Below are 22,644 nucleotides of genomic sequence, written 5' to 3'. Positions count from 1 at the left end.
GCTGCTTTGGTTTAGGAAGGTTAAATAAATACCTGAATTTAGGCAAATGAGATCTCAGCACATGTACAATTAACTCCCCCCACCTTTTGGGGTTAAATCTGATGTTGTGGTGCTACCCCCTTGTAGCACTTCCATTGTGTCTCCATAAGCACTGGGTGGTGAGGGAGAAGGGAGGCTGTAGCTTAGTCTCTGCAGGTGGCTGTGCAGAGGGATGTGGTGGGGTGACCAACTCATCTGTACCCCACTGGCTGAGGGAATTCTTCAGCTCTGTTGTCAATTAATACCTGTCTTTGACTGTGAGCAATCAATAACAAGGAGAAAGTAATAGAGAGAGGAAAAAAGAATGAGTCTGATTCATCTTTCTTTGTGTGGACATATGTAACACTAGAATTAATCTTTTGAAAACCATGAATTACTTTATGTAAAATCTGTGCTACTAAGCAGAAAATCTATCCTACTGAGAAAAAAATGAAGAGAAACCCTCAGTATAATATCTGGTTTTGTGAGGAAGGAAGGGGGAAGATTTTACTGTTTACAATATCACAGAGCTTTGGGATATTTAAACAGGCAAGTAAATGATAGGTTTGATGCACTATTGTGAAAACAGTTTGAATTTTGGGTTTGCAGCAGCAGTAGAGATTGCTCAAGCAAACAAAGATATGGGGTCAAGTTCCTACTGCTCCTTAGTTTATCTTTTTTTTTTCCACTGGCATGATGTAAAGCAGGCTTAAAAAAAAAAAAAAAAAAAAAAGAGGGCTCTAGGTGACTGGCTCGATCTTCTGGTTCTGTGGGACAGGGAAATGTCACAGAGCCCTCTTCAGTAACTCGTGCAGCAGAAGCAGGACAGGGCATTGCCAGAGCTCGAGAGCTCGGGTGAATCTGGAGGGCTGGAATACTCGCTGACCAACTGAGCAATTGAATCTGCTACGTTGTCCTGACAAACATTACCATGTCATATCTGTCTAGCACTGCAACTGGTATCATGCTGTAGAGTTACTATGCCTTCATGCTTTAGGTTACCAGTGAGACAGAGGTAGGATTTTCAGTGTTGAATACTTTTGATGGTATTTTATGCTCTTGAAAACTCTGCATCAGTTTTTGTCTTTTAACATTGTCATAGAAAAGACGCAAATGTATGTGTTAGTTTTCCAAAGCTAAAAAAATTTAGGATTTCATGAAGAACAGTGGAAGGAACCCATTACTATGATACAGGAATTTTAACTCTATTTTAAGGAATACTTTTCTACTAAATTTGCCTTGTTCTTTAATGCTAGAGTTAAACCAGATTGCCTTTGGAGTTGCAAATGGAATTTGTTTTCTTTTCTTCTAATATTGTGTCATGTTATTCATTTTACTAAGCCTGACTGTAACTTTCCTTGGTGGTTCTTCCCACAGATATTGATGAGTGTGCTGCCAAGATGCATTACTGTCATGCCAATACTGTGTGTGTTAACTTGCCTGGATCCTATCGTTGTGACTGTGTCATGGGATATGTCCGTGTGGATGATTTCTCCTGTACAGGTGAGCTCTTAGTTGTACAGCAATAGTAGTGTTACACTCTCTGTGTTGTATGTATTACTTAGCCTCTAATTCAGGGATCCTCAAACTTTTTAAAGAGGGGGCCGGCACGCAGATGAAGTGGCAGGCAGTCATCTGCAGCTACTTGGTTTCCCCCCCCAACCCCCAGCGGGGCAGGGGGGGTCTGTAAATACCAGGGGACGGATTGAGGACCCTGGGGGGCCGTATCTGGCCCGTGGGCTGTAGTTTGAGGACCCCTGCTCTAATCAGCCCCTGTGCCATACCAAATGCCATGCACTAGCTGGCCCTGTGCTGGCATAAAATCTAGGTGCAAGCAAGACATGTAAATGTTGTATGAGGTACCTTTCCTATGTACGGGCCCTTTGGGATTAACTTGGTTCAGGAAGCCCTGTGGTGCACACACCAAGTGTGGCTGTCACCCAGCACATGGTCCCTTCATGTCCCGCAGCTGGCTTGCGTGTGAGATGTGGAGACTGAGATCAGATCACAGGTGTAGTGAGAAGAAATGCCATTTTATTACTTGTGGTCTGAAACTGGTCAGTGGATTGAAACACAAGAAATTATGCAGGAGGAGAAGCTTTCTCGACAGAGCTGAGACAAATATCTAAAAGCAAAACTGAAAGCCCATAAAGTCCTCAAAACCAATTATTATTAGGTGGTTTGAAATAGTTGTTATTAATGCTGAGAACTAATGTTTTCAGGACTATGATATATGTTATTTAGAAAACAGAACAATGTGATAGCATTAGACAATACATCTAGTGATTCTTTCTTAATAGCTGTCAGCAAAGTGAGCTCTAAAAATTCTTAGCAGGAAGTATGTAGGTCTCATTTCTACCTAGAGGTTTTTAAGGGACCTTCTCTGGCAATCTCTGGGAAAAATGTGAGAAACTGCTGGAGCATTTGGCCCAGCTACACCTAACTGGATAATATCTTTCAATCACAACACTTCAGAAAGGCTGATCTCAGGATTATTTTGGTGGTGCACCTGTCTGGCAAAGCAGGAAAATATCAGGCAGATTTATTGAAATGGAAATAAGTCAGCTTGACACAATACTTGCTTAGAATTGTGTTGGGTGAGCTATTTTCTCAAGTGGAAAGATGGCACAAGAGTATTCAATATGAGAATGATTTCCTGCTTGCAATAATTATGTTGTAATGCACATGTTGTCCTTAAGGAAGGTCATAGGAAATGTTGACTTTCATGATGACAGCATGTCTTGTAGCTAAAGTAGCCTGTAGTTTATAAAAACAGTAGGAAAGTCCTGCCCACCTGGTGAGAGAGGATGATACTAAATAGCTGTCAGGAAACTGATTGTTATTTTGCCCAGAGTCATTGTTACTATATAATGTGTGTCTTTTGAGAAAACTTTTGAGATTTCCTTGATCTTTTACAGTCTGTCATGTCAGAAAAGTTTCAGTCCCTAAATTTTGTTCTAAATGTGCATGCTGCATGAGGTAGTGGCTTTCACATGGTGGGGAAGGTGTCTTTGATTGTCTGACACTTGCTTTCCATATATGCACTACTAATTTCCTAGTGTTCCTTGCCTTCCAGCAAGGCACTATCATTAGGCATGGAAATAGTTTAGAAAGCACGGTGTTTGTGATTCACTGAAAAAAGTGTGAAGTAGTAAGATAAGTTGCTTGACAGTAATGGGTGAACATTCATTTTAGTGCACGCACACACAAAAAAAATCAGCAACGGGTATAAGAACAAAATAATAGAGTGATTGAGATAACTGTTTCTTGCCCGTTTATTATCTTGCTAAAATGACTTCTTTTTTGACGTCACAGTTAAAAAAACACAGCAAGCGTGTAACATAGATGAGGAGAAACTTGATGCGTTGCCTGTTGTATCTAGAAATAATTGTATGTTATATTAATACATTTATTTTAAATAAGTATTGTGCAATAGAAGCCCTAATCCTCATTTTGTATCTTGCATTATGTTTATACAGACTTTTCCTGTCAGGAATCTTAAAAAAATAAATAACAATAATAATAAAAAAAACCCAATGGCAGCAGATATTTAACTAATTCCCCCTCATGTTGGCAGCAATGTATGGCAGGCACAAACGAAATAGATTGTAGCCATTTCTCAGTTTTTAAAATCTAGGCCTTATTCAAACAAAATAAATGAGACATTATCTTGTTATTGATCCATGCATTTGGAGACAAGACTAAAAGCCTGAGATGGCCTGGTGTTGTGATTACGACTGGATTTTGGGCTGGTGGTGGTGGTCAGGCTCTAATGGGTTAGAGTAGAGATAAGGGTTAATAAACTTCCAGTGTAAGCGCTTAAGGCAGGTGCACAGCATTGCCTGTGGTTTATACACTGTTGACCTAAAAACAGAGTTATTCCACAAAGCAGGAGGTATCATGTTTTGGGAAGTCCGAGTCTAATTCATCAAGGTACAAAGTCATCTTCTGCTGCGGTTGAGCAGAATCTGCATGTTGCTGGGCAGGCCTGTGCTTGGTGGCCTTGGAGGCTGGTCCTGGTGCTCTGGCAGCTTTTGAAAGGTGGAAAGTAGTGATATGCGGAAGCTGTAAGTCAGAAACAATTTTTAAGTCGCGTGAAAGAATTTAGTTTGATATTGAGGTGTTTATCTTGATAAAAAGAAATGAAGTGGATATTGAAATGCTAGGTCAATTTGAATTGAGCAAAATGAAATTCATTTGGATATTGTTGAATTTTAAATACGCAGCTTCCAGTGAGGGTTTTTTTTTTTTTTTTTTAACCTTGCATCGGTCTCAAATAAAACCGATTGGTACTCCTTTAGTGTTGATGAAACTTTTTTCCCCAAAACAATTTTTGAGTATTTCTGACCATGAGAACTGTGGAGCAGGAACTTCCCATGGTTATCTGTAAGAAGCTATTGTGTTGGAATCTGTGCTGACTGCATAGAAAATGCAGTCACAGAGATAGAGTGACTAAAATAATATTCTGGATGAAGTCTACAATTATATTAAGTTCTGAACCATGATTTAAAATTAAGTAGTGGCTATTTTAATAAATAATCAACATTCAGTTTCTTGTAAGCAAAAGACATGTGTTGAGGCTCATGCCGTGGTGTTTTGTGACAGGTCAGCCTAGCAGTGACTTCCACCTACATTCACTGAGAAAGGTGCATTAGTTTTTTTTCTTCTTACCTATTCCTAGAGCTTCGAGCTCTGAATGTTGATGAAGTCATTGAGAGAAAGACAGTTTTATTAAGAAAAGTTACCCTTGAATAGGGAGTTCCTTTCAGTCTCTTCCTGCGACACTGGCAGGTTGTTCATCTGTTCTCAAGTAAATCACAGTCTTGTCCGTTCTGAAAATGGCAGCAAGATTTGCTGCTCCATGTGTTCTCATTTACCAGAATCTACTGATTTAAAAGCATTTAATTGACTTCCACAGGTTTTTACCCTGCTTGCTTGTTGAAAAATAAGTTCTCTTGCCTTGCTTTCTTCTAACATACCAGTTTGGGAGTTTGCTTCAAAAGTGCATTATTTAGTTTTGTGATTGTTTTTGAAGCATTATAAATTACATAATAAAAGTATCATAATTTCATTTTTGATGGGCTGCATCTGTTCTCTGGTATGATTTTGAAAATGCATTTACATGATTTTCTGTGGTTTGAAACTACAATACATAGTTTCTGTGTCCCACTGCATTCAATCAAGTAAACAAGTACTTTTTCATCTTAATAGGCTGTAAATTATCTGTAATAACTACATTTATCATGCTTATATGAAGAGGAAGAGGCATAGGTGGGTCTCATCTCTTTTTTGCATAGTGCTGGCATTTTCTATGAAGACAATCACAATGATCACGATAAAGATTCCTGGCCTTTAACACCTATGATAACCGTGTAAGAAAATATCCCTCATTCTGTTAACGTTTTCCTTGGGGCTGCATCGGATACTGAAAATTTCCTAAAAACCTGCAGTCATTCAAAGAATGAGTTGTCTCATTTTGTATAGTCAGTACTGGGTTTGAATGTTCCATTTGTTTGGGGTTTTTTTTGTTTTTTTTTTTGTTTATTTCCTACAAATATTAACTAATCATGTACTAAAGCTTAAAAAAGACCTTTCCAAATGAGAGTGCCAAGAGATTTTTGTAACTGTATTTGCATGTATTTCTTGTGTCCCTTTTGCAAAATGAAGAAACTTCCTTTGGGCTTGAGAATGACTCGGCCCATTTTGCCCTAAAGGCATCTTTTCAAGAAACAGTATATAAAGTTACCAGGCCATCCAACATACGTCAGCAGCACATTCTGCCAAAATGTGGTGCGACCTGTATGCAGACATCCACTTCTTTATGCACCAAGCTATGCTGGCAGATCTTTTTCCTCTGTGCAAGGAATCCATCTCCAGATTTTACTGTGGAGTTGTGCAGTTCTGCATGGTGATTGAATACTGGACTGTGCTTTTAACCCTTTTTCAGTCCTCATTTTGTCTGATAATGTTCACAGAACTTCTTATATCTTTGTCTTCTCTAAGCAATGGGTCACTGAGATAATTACATGTTACTTGCAAAAACCAAGCCGTTATTTACTGCAGAATCAGGAAGTGTTTTCAAAACCACCATTCAGTATTCCAATTCTGTGGGAAAACTGATGTTTCATAGAAGTATATTGTTTAGAAGAAATCTCGTAATTTAAATGTTAGCCTTAGTTTATATGCTAATTTGATTTACAGTATGGGTAGAGAAGAGGAAGTAAGAAAACCTAATGATTTTGACAGGTTATCCCATAAGCCCCTTCACTTCTGTGTGGCTTCTGGAGCAGCATTCCGTTTTGAACCTAATGCACCTTTCCGAACAAGCCCTTCTGCAGCATGTTATTGGAAAAGCTGTGCCTAAAGCATAGAAAAATGTAGAGTTCTGAGAAATCGCAATTTCAAGGGAAAAAGCCAGCAGCCCCCTTCTCCTGCTCTTCCCTTCTTCCCTTGCCCTATCTGTGAAAGGCAACTCAACTGCAGAAATTTCCTGCTATGGTTAGAACAAATGTTCAAATTGTTTGCTATCGCTAAAATTGATACCTTCAGATTTTTGTTCTGGAGTTTACCTGTCAGGTTCAAGGTGGTGTAGTTGACCCCATAATAATACTAATAATGCAGCAAGTTTCACAATGGTGAAGTGGCAGTCTTGAACGGCAAGTTATTGGCCTCTCAGCCAGAACCCCTGTGTGTGTTTGAAAAAAAGCTGAATAGGAGCTTTTAGTCAGCCAGTTGATAATACAGTCACTCTTTGAAAGACAGGGCTATATTTGCAATCTAATCTGCTGATCCTCTTTCCTGCCTTTTCTTTGTCGGTGAAATAAATTAGGATACAGGAAAGCGACAATAATATTTTTGGTGTGGCCCTTGAACTTTTGAAGTCCACTGCAGGGTCTCGGGTGTTCACAGAGGTCAGTAAACAAATATTACTGCTGTTCACGTGATGGCCTGTAGTTGGTGAACTGATAGCTGAAAACGCAAGTCTGGGTCATAAGCAATGAAGGTAGGCCTGTGGTGAATAGTTTTCAGGTATGTTTTGGGGAAGAGCCCTCTTCAGATCTTGCTGTTCTAAAGGAGATCATTAGTGAGTAGTCTTGCCAAGCACTACATAATTTTTCATAGAATCATACAGTGGTTTGGATTGGAAGGGACCTTAAAGATCACCTAGTCCAACCCTCCTGCCAGGGGCAGGGACGCCTTCCACCAGCCCAGGCTGCTCCCAGCCCCGTCCAGCCTGGCCCTGAGCACTGCCAGGGATGGGGCACCCACAGCTGCTCTGGGCAGCCTGGGCCAGCGCCTCGCCACCCTCACAGGGAAGAATTTCTTCCTCATAGCTAATCGAAACCTACCCTCTTTCAGTTTAAAGCCACTCTCCCTTGTCCTATCACTACAGGCCCTTGCAAAAAGTCCCTCTCCAGCTTTCTTTTAGGCCCCTTTAGGTACTGGATGGCTGCTCTAAGGTCTTCCCAGACTCTTCTCCAGGATGAACAACCCCAAGTCTCTCAGCCTGCTTTCATAGGAGGGGTGCCCCAGCCCTCTGATTATCTTCATGGCCCTCCTCTGGACTCGTTCCAACAGGTCCATGTCCTGGAGGCCATGTTGGAGGCCCCAGAGCTTATTGGAGTACTCGAGGTGGGCTTTCACAAGAGTGGAGTGTGTGTGTGGGACAGTCACCTCTCTCGACCTAATGGCTGTGCTTTTTTTGATGCGTTCCAGGGTTTGGCTGGCTTTCTAGGCTGCAAGAGCATATTGCCAGGCCACCTTGTGCTTATTGTCAACCAACACACCGAAGTCCATCTTATCAGGTCTGCTCTCAGTCCATTTTCTGCCTGGCCTGCATTTGTGCTTAGGATTGCCATGACTCGGGTGCAGGACCTTGCACTTGGTCTTGCTGAACTTCATAAGGCTTGCATGGATCCACCTCTCAAGCCTGTAAAGGTGCCTCTGGATGGAATCTCTTCCCTCCAGCGTGTCGACCACACCACACAGCCTGGTGTCACTGGCAAACTTGCTGAACTTTTCTTTTAAAGAAACATGATGAAAATATTAATTAGGTTGGGGTCATAGTTATGTCACTGTTTGTAGATCAGGTAGCAGATGTTCAGCACAATGGGTGTGACTGGAGATAAGGGCCTTGGGCAGATCTGGACCCTCCTGATTTTACTTGGCACTAATAGGTTGATATACCCTGCTCTGAAGCATTCCCTGCTTCGGAGTCCACTCTGTCCTCCATGTGCTGAGGAGAGCCCATTGTCCTTCTACGAGCTGCATCTTGATTTGTGTGCTTGTCCTCTCACTGCATTCCAAATGCATTTGGAAATCGGTCTTAAGCCAACCTGAATGGGTGACACTATTTGTATCAAGCAGGCACAAAACACTCTTTTGCTGGTCTCTCCTTTCCTGAGGTGCTTATGTGTCAAGTGCTGAAAGGCAGGACAGGACTTAGCTCCTGGTGTTAAGTAGTACTCCTTTGTTTGAACCGCAGTCAATAGCATCTGTGCTCCCAGAACTGCAAAGGGAAATGTTTTTTAGTTCTAGGTGCCCTGAACTACAGAAACATTTGTTTCAGGTTCCTCAGTGGGCTCTTGGCCAAGTTCAGCAGCAGGTAATCTGTACACCAGTGGGTATTGCTTGCATCAGAGAGCATTTCTTTGCTCTGCAGGACAAGTCAACAGAAGACTAGAAAAGTATTGAGTCAATCCAGCAAAATAAAAATGGAGCGATTCCATGTCAGATGACTTAGACTCCTGCAGGTCTTGACTCAAAACCCATTAACTCGGTAGAAAGCTTTCAATTGCATTCATTTTGGCTTTAGATAAGTCCCACAGATAAATAGTGCATTCTTGCCATAGAGAAGCTCTGTTATAGTAATACCAAAAAGGATGATTCTTTTGTATTGTCAGAGAACACTGTACTAACATGGATAAGGTGGCTTCTCAGTGCATCCCTAGAAGGCTGGTAAGTATTTAACTGCTGTTTTGGAACAGGGGAAGCTGAGGCACAGAGAAGTGGAGCATCTTGCCCAAATTCCTGCAGAGACAGTGGCAGCATTGGAGAGTCTAGTAAACAGAAATAATAGATGTGGGAAAAAACACAGACTTAGACCAACAAGGATTCAGGGAACATTGAGGTTCATTTTGGTAGGCATTCATATTTTCACAAGAAACAGTAGCAGGTCATTGAAGCACAGTGTGCATGGGCCTTGAGTAACCAGGTGACCTTCAGGTTATAAATCCCATCCTTCCTCTTTCCATGAAGTTTTGTAACATCTTTTGTTACTTTGGACTTGAATTATTTGCCAGTCCTCTAATTTTAAATGCTATGTTACCTTCTTTTGTTCCTGACTTCACCTTCATTTACTGGGTTTAAATTGCAACATTTTTTACATTCCTTCTTTTAAAAAAATGCTGTTAGGAAGCTGCATATTTTTTGCTCCTAAGTGATTTCAATTTGAGGAAAAAATGTACTAAAAATGTAATATTTATAGTGATTTAAATTCCTCACTGGTAAATAGTTTAATTAAACATCTTTGTGCTTTCCTGTGCTCTAGGCATGGAAGTGTTGCTAATTTCTCCAGAGTAGTTGGTAATCCTTTCAAGTCCTTTTGATACATTGATCTTCTCTAACTTTATTAATACTAAAATTAATTAAACAGCTGACCACAAATCATGCTGATAGTTGTATTTCTTGACTTAGGCATAATTAGCATTTTCACATGATTTCTTAGCTGCAGCCTTTTGTGCTGGTATATATTCTTCCACAAAAATATATATTTCACATTTTTTTGCATATGCAAGTTCATGCTTATGCATAAACTCAAGTATTATGCTGATGCTTAAAAATAATAATATTGATTTTAATACTCCTTCAAGACCTACGAATGAAGCTGTCTATCTAAAGAACAAGTGAGGGCAAGCCTTTCAATGTCACCTGGTCAGCATTTGTCCTGAGCACTTTTATGGCAGGATTTCTCCTTGATACAACAGAGCTAGATCCATTTTTATGGCCCAGAAATTCTTAATTCCTAAATCTAGCAATTACTATAAGCAGTCAGAGAGGTGAGGGATGGAGAGCCACCTCACTAATTTCTTTGTGCTATCTTGAAAACATGCAACAGCTGCAGCATCGATGTCAGTGGCTGGAAGCAACAAGCTCTCATGTTTTAGTCATCTGCTTCCACAGTAAGTGTTAATGCCTTAAGGAGTGTAACTTGCTTTTGGGAAAGTTCTCATAGTTTTGGAGCTCTAACAGCCAGGGTTTGCCATCTTCTTTGTCCAAACAAGCAAAAAAAGTTCCCCATGCTGTATTCTGTTACTAGAAACCATCTATAACAAACTCTGTTGGTCAGGCACAGAACTGAACTCTCCAACTAAATCATGGAAGTAACTGAATCGGAGAGAAGGGCATCTGGCTCACCACACCTCCTCAGGGCAGGATCCATGAACCCTGAAACATCCTTATTCTTACCTGTTCTTGAAAAAACACAAACAGCTTCAGTGAGGGAAATTCCTTAATTCCCTTTGAGTTTCCCGGCTCCCCAGTACTTACTCAGCTGTTTAGAAAGGTTTGCTTAATGGCTCCCTTAAATCTCCCTTGCCACAATTTAAGCCTGTCACCTCTTGTCATATTCTCAGTGAATACAGAGAATGCTTTGACCTTTCTATTTGCAGTCCTTTTTAATATTTAAAATCTCTTTTCATGAATATGCTTTATTCTTCTCATCTGTAACCTATTTTTAGGTTTATGGCTGAACATTACAAAAATATTATAAGGGGTTTTTCTTTGTAACATCATGTTTTCCCTTTAGAAAATTCTGAGCCTGTGCCTCCAAACTTTTGGTGTCTCACAGACGTGGGGTTTTCGGTGTTTTTTTTTTCATTGAACTGCAAGATTGCTGTTGTGTGTCAAGGAATATGCTCTAAAGAATGGTCCCAGGTAAGAGGCACAGTGTGCATGGGGTTGGCAATTCGGATAGACAGATGCAGCCTAAACCTCCTGTATTGATTTTTGGAGTCCTGAGTTGTGTTCATGTCTACTGCCAAAGGCTGGTTAGCCAGGCACAGCGCTGCCCACTCTGGGTAGGAATTCACTGTTTGCCCTGCTATATCCCTTTTTTCTGTCCAAACACATTGTTCAGCTAGACAAAGAAGTGTCAGATGGGTGACTAATGGCCGGATACAGAAACAGTCAAAGTGTTTTGCTTTTGGGACTTGAATGCTTGAATGGCTTGTCTGCTTTTAGTAATAATGAGCATGTTACTACTGGAAAATATTAAGAAAAAAAAGCTCAAATGCTCCTCCAGTATACAGGTGTATATCTTGCAGCATGTAGTATCTGGAGTCTTGCGTGACCAAAATCTGTACAGTGTATGGCACATAGATACGCATTTCTTCCAAAGAAGCCCCATACAGAGGAAGAGGAGCCCATTCACATCGGAACATGGGAGAGCCAAATTCCTACCTCTTCGATTCATGGAATGGTGGAAATGGTCAGGGATGCAGTCAGTGGACATCTTGAAAGGCCATGAATTTGCAGTATATTGACTTGGATTTGACAAGTGTGAAATTTGAGGTTTTCCTCCTGAAAGGCAGTGTGTCATGGTGAATGAGACTAGTCTGCCAAGGAACAGCTGACATGTCTGTGAAACGTGTAGCACTTTGCTGTTGTATCTTTTTATTTGCTGCTTGGATTTAAGATTTCCAGAGTAAGGCCTTTATTTCTGAAACAGAAGAATTATATAAAGGTTGCTAAGCTCAACAGAAAATTTCCCATAAAGTTCATGGTGCTTGTGTCTGAATGGGCTTTTCTGACAATAAGAAATATGTATGTCAAAGGCTTTAGCAGGTCTTGGGTTTTCCTTTTTTAATCTCAATGTGCATTTTATACACAAGGAAATAATATATTAACATTTCTCGCTTTGTTATGATCTCATTTTTGTACCTGTGCTGAATGTTTCATAGATGTGTGCATATTGATTGTGAGAAAGCTGATGTTTTATTAAGAGCTATTGATTCTTGAATATCTATTACTGTATGCAAGTGATCAAAGAATCACCTTCTGAGCAATCTTAGATACTGAAAAGACCTTAGGACCCTGGTTCAATGATGGGCATCTGTTATTTGTTTGAAGTAGCTGGGGTTTTTGTGTGAGCCCTGTTTAGACTTGCGTTGTAGATTGTCCAGCTCTCGCTTTGCTGGTTCTGCAGCTTCTCAGATAACTTAAAAAAAAAAATAAATATATGCTTTTTTCAGCAGAAATGTGTGCACTGGGAGGTGGGGGAACGGGTTGAAGGTGTGCTGCGTGGTTTGTCCTTTTGGGTGGTCTTAGTCTGGTTTTGAAGGACCTTTATGTTGTGCCTGTGAAGAATAATATTGAGATATATTATGGGCAATATTTGCAGGCTAATGCTAGTATGTCTGATAACCTAGCTATACTAAATTTATTTCTGGATTTGTAAACATCAGCAAATAACTGTAAATCTGGTAGTGTTGCTTTTCTGAAATGTTTGTGAAATAATTTTAAAGGCTGTAGAGGAGCTGCCACTGGCAAGCAGACTTGCTTGGTCCTTAAGAAATACAGCCTTTGGGAGCAGCACAGGGAGGGAGAGAAAGAGAGGTGCTTTGATCTATCACTTTGTAGTTAATATTTTCATGCTTTCTACTGTAGGCTTTTTGCCTCCCAGTATGAAACTTCCTATTTAGTTACATGATTGCATGTAATAATTGCTCAAACTGGGGATTTTTCTGACTCTGCCAGAAATAACTCTCATTCTTCATTGTCAGAGAAGTGGGACAGAGCTAGGCAAATGAATGACACAGTCTTGCTAATTGTGGTCCCATTAGAATAATCTATTGCGATTTTTATGTGCTTAGATTTTTTGTTTTCTTTTCAGAGTTTACAAATGAAGTTAATTTTTAGAAAATACAGTTCATGTTGGTAGACTGAGATAATCAAGTGTTTTGGGAAAGGCTTTCCTGTTATGACAGATGATAGCAGAAGGGGCCAGAAAAGCAGGCTGCCAAGCAAAGGATAAGGACGGCCATGGAGAGACAGCTTAATGACCTGTAAGAGTAAAATATTCTTTTCCTATTTATTTATGGTGAAGAAAAGTTTCCATGATCCCAGGAATTTGGTTTAGTCTGCTTTGCGCTTCTCGTAATGGAGGGTTCTATTTCACAAAATTTAATCAATGTAAGCTTTTGTAATGCTGAACTGCCTACCAGTATTTGTCCTTTATGCTAGTTTTTGGCTTGGCTTTGATTTTTTGCTTTCAAAATAGCACGAATGTTGAAAGTGGTATTCTGTGGAATATCTGACATAGCAAATTCTTCTTCAAACAGTAAATTAAGAATGTGTATATTTAGGCACACGTGCAGTCCACAAAGGCGCAAAGGAACTCTCTGATCTTTGGAGTCTTGCTTTCAGATAGATTCCTTGGTATCTATCCAATACTGAACTGCATCCTGTATTTTAATTAGGCCATAAATATGGCTTTGCAATAAAGCAAATACATTCCAAAAGTAATCACATTCAACCACAACATAAACTGTTATTGTCTTTTCTGCATGTGCTGGTAGTATCTGCTCAGTACAAAGATAAATAAATGCTCTGTCCTTTTACTTCACTCTTTGCGTGCTTTTAGGAGTCCCACAAACCCTATGATGCATTATGAAAAATCATCCATTACAAGTGATTTATGAATAGAAAAGGTACATAGTTATCTTGCCCGACTTTGCGGTGTCTGGATGTACTTCATAAAATGGGGAAAAGCAGGAAGGTAGATTCAATCTGATTTTGCTGTACTGTTGTACATCCTTATCTTCTATGTAGGTCCCTTCACTCCATGCCCTCATTGCATCATCAGTACTCTTTCACAGAATCACAGAATGGTCAGGGTTGGAAGTGACCTCTGGAGATCTTCTAGTCTACACCCTGCTAGAGCAGGTTCACCTAGAGCAGGCTGCACAGAGCCACGTCCAGGTGGGTTTTGAATGTCTCCAGAGAAGGAGACTGCACATCCTCTCTAGCAGGCTGTTCCAGTGCTCTGCCACCCTCAAGGCAAAGGTGTTTTTCCTGATATTCAGAAAGAACTTATTGTGGTGCCATTTGTGCCCATTGCCCCTTGTCCTGTCGCTGGACACCACTGAAAAGAGCCTGGCCCCGTCCTGCTGGCACTCGCCCTTAAGATATTTGTAGACACTGTAAGATTCCCCACCTCAGTCTTCTCTTCCCAGCCCCAGCTCTCCCAGCCTTTCCTCACGAGGGAGATGCTCCGGCCCCTCATCACCTTCGTAGCCTCCGCTGGCCCCTCCCCAGCAGTTCCCTGTCCCTGGAACTGGGGAGCCCAGCACTGGGCACAGCGCTCCAGGTGCGGCCTCACCAGGGCAGAGCAGAGCAGATCACCTCCCTTAACCTGCTTTTCACCTTTGGAAAAAAGAGCTTGCCCACGTAAAGTACTGCTGTGGAAACATCTTGCAGGCTTTTTGTGTCCTAATGGAGCTGGTGGCTGTGTGCTGGCTGACGGCCCTGCCCGAGCCCCACTCTTGGAGTGGCAGCATGCTGTACCTGCTCCCGGGGTGCTGGAAGGCTCACGGGACATGTCAGATCTTCAGCAACAGTGCAGGGAACTTCGCATTTCTGACATTGTGATGAAGTCCCAGAGAAAATCACATTTCTATTCTGAGCTTGGACCGGGGTGTGCCTTTCGAGGGATGTGGCCCTGTGGTGTGGATGTCAATAGTTCCATGTCTTTCATGATTACTATGGCCCCATCCAGCTTGGGGTTCAGTCTTAGGCACGGGGGCTAATCCTTTCGCTCTAGGACCACAGGTAGCTATAATGTATTAAAAACTATATATAGAGTTCCCTCTTTCTGTACCTGGCATGCTAAAATCTTTTCATCAATTCACTCCACGCTTAGGATACTAGGCTTATACTGCTGCTCAGTGAAAATTCAGAATCCACAGTCCACGTGCCTCTTCTCTAGCTCTAGAGAGTCCACGTGGGCTCTCTAACTGTTGCAAACTCAGGTAGGATGTATATGGCATCTGATGACGTGGGTTCCTTGGCATTTTGTCTTGTTGCTGCTATTGGAATTGAACTACTGTCCGGGATTATTGAAATAAAGAAGTTATAGATGAAATAACATTTGGTTTTTTTTTTTTTTTAAGTTAAATAAAATTCCTAGCTGATGTGAAATACGTGACAGTAACAGAAATGGCTGATCTTACAGAATTGTTTGCTTAGGGTACCAGGCAGAGCGAAACATATAAACACACACATGCTGTCTTCCATGGTTGATGCTTCTAGAAGAAACAGAAAGGACTATTTTTAAGGGCAACAGAGCAGCCTTGTTCCACCTGGATTGCTAAAACTTATGACCAGTTTTGTGTGATTGAGTGTCCACAGCTGAACATTATTGATGATATTTGTAAAGACAGCAAGAGGCTGCTTTGTTGCACAGAAAATTAAGTTGTATAAGAAGTCAGCTGGAAAGACTTAATCCAAGGCATTAATGGAATTTGAAATATAACCATTTTTTTAAAGGAACTTTGGAAACAAAAAGCTATAATGAGATTGGAGAATTTAAAAGTCTTTTAGTATTCTTGTATGTAATATATTCAGGGCTGTTTTTCAAGGATGCAGCTTTTTGCATATGTTTTATCAATGAATAGTCAAATAAGCATTTTTGACTTGGAACAAACTCAGCTGTGAAAATTAGCAGGAGGGGTGGGTTTTTTCTTGTTTGTGTTTTGTTTTTTTTTTTTTTTTCTTTTCTTTTTTCCCTTACATGTGGCTTCATATAAAAAAGTTGCATGACTAAATACTCAGGTAGCAGTCAGCAGTGAGGGTGTTAAAAGTAAGGTTACCTACAAATCCCCAAAATCCAGAGGCTGGATTTATAGCTGGTAGAAATCAAAATACTTATGCTTATTTAGGTCTGCCATCAAACTGGTTTCTGAATTATTTTCCGTTGCTGCTGCTTTTGATTTGTTGCTCTGAGATTGTTGATTTATTAAAAGTCATCAGTGCCATTAGACTGCCTGTCAGGATCCATAAATTGGATGAGGGACCAAAAGCAGTTATCACCCTATGTGGATTTTTTGTTTTGCACTGCAGAAAAGAGGCTAATTAATTCACTGAGAAAATGAATTCATACTTCCTTTGAAATACAAAGCCTTTACCTGATAAATTTTTCTGAAGTCTGTAAAGATTATTTTCTTATGTTATTTCAGTGGTTAACTATCTCCATAGTACAAATTTCTGTTCTAGTGGAAAGCACAGTGTTCTTCACACAGTTAACTTGAGATGTTGAGTTTAAAACAGATTAGCAAAATACTGCATTAAGGTTAAGGGCTTATTGTGCTTGGTATATCAGTGCATTCAGACACTCTTGAAGGACGTTAACAGATCCATTTTGAATCTTGCGTTGTAGATTGTCCCAGTTACATAGGTTTTCCAGCAACAGATGGTTTAAGGATAAACTGCTACTGAAATGAGAAGCTGTTATTCCTGTTTTATTAGCATGGTACGACTCTTAACAGTTCACAATTCGTATGCTAAACAAATAAAGGCAATATGCCTTACAGAAAGTCAGGGTGAGACTTCAGAACTACTCGAAGTTATTGGAGAGATTTGGCAAGGTGCTGAGCTGCTGGGTGCTATTGCAGGGCATGTGTTGGCTTTCCAGTCAAAAGTAAAACTTCTCAAGTTGGATCTGAGTCTGCAAAGTATTCAGCATCTGATGCAAAATTTTAGGTTCCTTCCCTTTGTGAACGTTAATGTGGGTAGTGGGTTGTCAGCAAATCTCTGGAAAGATTTCATATGATATGTGTTTTGGACTCTGATGAACTTTTCTGTCTCTCTATGTGCTACGTGGGAACAGAAATTAAGCAAGTTTAGGTAGTGATTGAGGGCATTAACTCTGTAAACAGATGGACTTTGAGCTATTATTATTTTAGTCTTTTAATGTCTCAGACTTTTTTTTTTCTCTAAATGGATTTAAGTTAAGAGTGCAAGCTACTTTCTGAACAGAGGTTGCATAGAAAAAAGCTGTATCTCCCTTAACATGTAAAAAAAAAAAAAAAAAAAAAAAAAAAAAGGAAATTGCTATCATGGAGGACTTTTTCCAGTGATTCCTTTAATGAGTCCTGCTTGTGTTTCTCCTTGTGGACAGCTCTATGACCACAATAATTCTGTGTGTGGAAACATCTTCTGACCTTCTCTCTTCTTTTGTATCTTCTGAAAATAACACTTTAGGTGATGTCTCGGAGTAATTTTTTATATTATTCCACCAAGTCTAGAATCCCTTTTTTATGATACGAAATTTACATGCATGTTGTTTCTTACCTTATTTCTAATAATTATTAGTATTATTAATTCCTAGTATTAGCTGTGCATTTTTACAAAAATCAGATTTGCCATATAAGCAATGATGGTCGGATGATCCTGTGACAGTTTTTTCACTCTCTGATTATTCACAAATCAGTATGATCTTAACTTTTAGAAATAAATATTGTAAAGATAAGTACATAGGAAGAATAAACCCTTACTACTGTCCACTGGGTATGGCATAGGGTAGCTTGAAAATATAGCGAGGTACTGAATCAGTCCAGCACCCTGCACAGGCAAAATTACATAGCTTCTCAAAGATCTTGTGTAAGCTTTTTAAGACCAGCATTGCACAGACTAAAACTAAAAGTCCAGTCCACTATTATGAAAGATTTATTGATTTCTGCCCAGTTGCTTGCTTTGCCTAAAATGAAAGATTATCATTTTTGATCATTGGTTATGTTAAATCTTTATATAGTGTGATTGAACACTTTAGCTTTTTCTAATGCAAAGCAATCATGAAATTCCTTTGAAATTGAAAATCTAATCTTAGAAGTGCATGCTATTCCTTTGTCTTCGATGATGTCTATATTTGCATGATTCATAGGTAACCACAGTGCCTGCCCTTTTTACGTTAGCTAAGAATAAGTAGGAAGAAGAGCATGAAGTGCCTGTTCAGAGTCTCTTCTCATGTGACACCTGCTTGCATGAGTTTGAGTACTGTACTGCTGCATGGACTGGCTCAACTCGCCTCAGATGAAGGCAAGGCAGCCAGCTTCCCGCTCTTCCTCCTTCCCACAACCACACTGAGTTTAAACTTGGTCTGGTGTCAGCTGAACTCCCAAAGAACAAATAATTAAAGTAGTGTAAGCCAGAAGGCCCGTTATTGTATACAATAACTCTGGATAACCTCTTGCCTGAGATCTCTTCAGACAGCAGACGAAAAGCCATGATCTTTTTTTTTTTTTTCCCAGATAAAATTAATTGCCTTTTTATTAGAACCTGGCATCTTGACCTGCAGTTGACCTAATATTTATTGTCTGACAGCAAAGTTGGTTGCTTCAGAAAAATATAGGTCTCCCTGCAACTATAATCTTACCGTAGAAGGAATCTCTTTCCTTGGTTCCATCTAATGATCATTTTGTGCCTTAAACCATAACGATCAATAGTTTCATAATTAAATCCTAGCTAGCAAAACTGTTCATGCAGAGTATGAGGTTACTATTTTGAATATTGTTGGAATTAAACGCAGTACCGTCTAAAGTCTTTTATCAATTAGATCTGTTCTGTAAAATAACTTTCTGTCTGTCCACCCTGAATTTCCCCCCCTTTAATTTCACCGAGCAAGAGAGCTTTTTTTTATTAATATTTGGTAAGAGAGTTTTCTACATTGTTACTCGTTTTACATACCTTTGTCGTAGCTGCTATTCATTTTCTTGTAAGTACGGAGTAATCACAATCTTCTAAATCTTTTTATTCATTTCTTTAAAGAAAACAAATGGGACCTTCCAAGGAGGAAAGTTAAGTAGATACATGAATATTATAGTGATCTTGGAAAAAATAATCACTTTTATCACTTTCATGCTCCACAAAGAGGAGGATAATTGCTGCTATCTGTTTAAATCCTTCAGATGCTATTTGTTGGTATAACTTCAATCGGCCACAATACATTATTTTCAATGTCCTAGCGTTTTAAGCTCTACTATAAAAATGTGATTACTTAACAGATGATAAAGGTAAAATTGTGCCTGGAAAGGCAGGTTATTATGAAGTATCTAATCTAATTAGATTAGGTGAACTTGATATGACCTAAATCAATCCTAGAGTGGTTCGGGTGGAAAGGGACCTTAAGGGTCACCTGGTTCCAACCCCCCCTGCCAGGGGCAGGGACACCCCCCACCAGCCCAGGCTGCTCCCAGCCCCATCCAGCCTGGCCTTGAGCACTGCCAGGGATGGGGCACCCACAGCTGCTCTGGGCAGCCTCTGCCAGTGTCCCACCACCCTCACAGGGAAGAATTTCTTCCTCATAGCTAATCTAAATCTACCCTCAGTCAAAGGTAATAACAGCCAGAGAGTATTTAACATCATCAACAATAATAATTATTATAGTCTTAAGGTATCTCCATGCGAGTCCTTCAAAACAAGAGTGCATTGGGTATTTTAGCATTTTTGTGAATCAGTTACCTCAGTTTTACAATGTAGCACAAATTACACAGAAAATCCTATTGGAGGGATTTTTTGCTACTGTAAATATCTGTAAACTTTTCTCTCTCTTTTTGTATTTTTTTATTTTTTTTATTTTAATTTTCTGTCTGTACCTGTTCAAATGATAACCCTTAAACTGCATATAACTGCAGTGGGAGGGCAGGAAAGTTTAGCCTCAGTGCAATATCAATTTCAGACATAGCATAATGATGATGTCTGCTTTTTCTCCTGTAGTTTCTTGACATTTGTGAATTGGTGCAGACAACAATAATTTTACTGGTTCTCCTTTGCTTTTTAAATGCTATCTTATCTTTCTTTAATAATAACTGGAAAGGAAATGCAAAACTTTGTAAGAATTACCGTTGTTCTTAAAGAGACACGTTCTTGCATTTTTCTGTGCTTTCAGTTAGCATACAAAGTATACACTTTTTTTTTGCTTTACAGAAAATACTGTTAAATATTCTGTTGTAGTTCATATCTGTTAATTTTCATTCAAGTGTATTCTTTCTGACATCAATATTACTTTTTTTTACTACTGAGTTGCATTTGTTACTCAGTAACTCATATTTTTCCAGAGAATCTAAAGCTATTTGCATGCTATTATATTATGTTCCATGGCTTTGTCCTCCTGTATCTTTTCTTACTGGCAAATGAAACTAATACGTATTTTATTCCCATGCCGCCACCTCTTTCTGTGTACAGCTGATGAAATCTGGGTTATGAGCTTTCCTGCTTTGTATATGTAGTTCAGGACCACCCTATTTTCAGTTTTGTTTTTTTTTCTTTAATGCTGTTTACTGTCTTTTAATCCTGTTACATTTTTATGGCTGGCCCAATGGTTATCATACCAGCATTGATCAGAGAGAGATGTGGTGATCTAGCCTACACAGAAAATGAGAAGAGCCTGTCCCAAGATAAGGTGGTAATCCTGCTGTAGTTAATGATCTTCTTTTGATAGCTCTATTATTATTATTATACATCTTACATTGTGCCTTCTCAAGCAAGAAATGGTACTTAGTGAGCATCACAGAATAACAAATGTTTCTTTATGAAAGGGTTTTTGAAAACCTTACAACACAAAGGCAGAGGCTGTAATAACGACAAGTAAGTTTTTAAAAGAAAATGTGCCTAAAATATGCATCTTCCTCACCAATTGTTTAGAAAAAAAATGGAAAATAGGATCATGAGGCAGAAATTGTCACTGTTTGTTATGTTAGAAACCAAAGATGGAAATCATTCTGAGTCTGGCAGTAACCATTGGTTCACCCAGTCCCAGTGTACCGCTTCCCCATGGGTGCTCGGGCTCGTGACGTTTCAGAGAAATACCCAAGTCAGAAAATGCCTTGTGTAGTTGACTCTGCTACAGGGCGCTCCAAGCTTATCTTAAGCCATCTTTGTCCACGTTAAACTTACTCAATTTTTAAGACACGTATCCCTTTTATTGTGCCACAGGTACTTTTGGTGAAAAGGAGAGGAGGGATCTCCTGATGCTTATTTTCTCCTTATATACTTTCACTGTCACTCGTCCAGCAGGGATCTGCTGACCTGTGTCAGACAGTTTCCAAAGGCCCATGCTTAGACACAGTTCTTGTTGGTAGTAAGAATTTAATACTAGGTTGCATTATGCATTATCATTCAGGTCTCTCATAGGGTTAACTCCACTGAACTTTTCTTCCTACTTTGCATGGCTGCTTTTTGTAAGTTCTTTGGAAATACAGCAGTTTTGCCAGTGTTGGTATGGTCACTGGTGGCAGGACTAGTGACATATCATTCGTCTTTCCCAGTGTGAACACTGTTTAGGATGCCAAACATACATCAATTAGAAAAGCTCTTCCTGGATGAAAAAGATTACTTTCCTCTCATTACAGGAAACTTAAAAGAATCAATACTGTATGTGTATAATTTTCTAGATATAGGATTATTGCTGGTTGACCTTATCTTGCCTCTTGTTAAATATTCGAAACACATTTTTATCCTATTAATTTTCTAAACTGCATGTGAACCCAGTGAGGTGTGCCCCACAAGATGACTTCCTTGGGTTGCAGTGGCATGAGCTATCCCATTGAAATTCAATTTGTGGTTCCAGGCAATTGTTTTGTTACACTAATTTGTTTCACCTGTCATCTTCATCTGTGGTCACCTAGGATGCAGGGTCAAATTAGTGTCAAAAGAAATCCTTTTTCCTCCTTCTAAATTAAACTATTAATATTTAACTGTTCAAATTACTATTAATTTTTAACATCTTAATTCACTGCTCTCTTTCTGTGGCATTGGAGTGCTTGTGACTGCTATGCATAAGGATCCTGCTTCTGTCGCTGTAAGGTAGAGATTAGGTGGAGGCCTCCGAGCTGACACCAGTCTGTGGGGATGGGAGCTGGTGGCAGGACATTTCCTCCAGGGAATTTTATCACCGTGATGCTGCAGGCCCTGTGTGTTCAGGTTTTCTGAGAAGTAGTTAAAATGAAAAGCTCTCTAGTCTTCTGTGCGGAAATGTTACTGAATTACTCTAGTGCTGATTTAGTGCTGATTTCAGCACTCGGGCAGCGTAGCTCTGGGATCCTTTGGAAAAGCATATACCTCTTCTCTGCAACAGGATTTTCTGTTGTTTGCGGACGCTTGTTGCATGTCCAGAAGTCACATGTGAGACACGGATCCTTAATGATTGTAATTGGCTTTGAGCCCCTTAAATGAAAGATGTTGAAAGGACTGGAATTACAGTCTTTATCAAAACTATGTGCAAGCAGTACTTATATTGCTTACTTTCCTTCCCCTGTCTGTAGGACATGGGAGGCAGGGGAACCAGGAATCTTGTCTTTTTCTCTCTGTATAAGGGTGTTCTCTGAGGAAATAGTTAATAAAGAGAGAAAAAGCCTTTGCAGATGTTAGAGTATCTAGAGCAGGAATATTATTTGATGTGTAAAGTATATCTTCGTTTAAATAATAAAAGCATTTATCTCTTTATTTCTTGAATTTTTGTGAAACTGATGCCTGAGTAGGTACCTGTTGACACCTTCCTCCAAATAATTTTATGGTGATTGTCTATCTGATGCTTAACCTGTGACAATAAGTTTACATCTATCACTTTCCCAA

The 22,644-nt window shown here is 39.7% G+C and overlaps 1 protein-coding gene across 4 annotated transcripts in view; it reads left to right on the top strand.

Annotated features, from left to right (window-relative positions):
• Positions 1-22,644, top strand: part of NELL1 (neural EGFL like 1) — a 292,015-nt gene that overhangs the window by 138,351 nt on the left and 131,020 nt on the right. For all 4 annotated transcript variants that reach the window (XM_037403130.1, XM_037403128.1, XM_037403129.1 and 1 more), the window contains exon 13: positions 1,396-1,521. In XM_037403130.1, coding sequence (XP_037259027.1) covers positions 1,396-1,521 — 126 coding nt within the window. The remainder of the gene's footprint in view (positions 1-1,395; positions 1,522-22,644) is intronic.

Source organism: Falco rusticolus, chromosome 10 (genome assembly GCF_015220075.1).
Source record: "Falco rusticolus isolate bFalRus1 chromosome 10, bFalRus1.pri, whole genome shotgun sequence".
In the NCBI taxonomy this organism is placed as follows: domain Eukaryota; kingdom Metazoa; phylum Chordata; class Aves; order Falconiformes; family Falconidae; genus Falco; species Falco rusticolus.
Note: the sequence above shows the minus strand (reverse complement) of the source record. Positions and strands in the feature narration are given on the sequence as shown.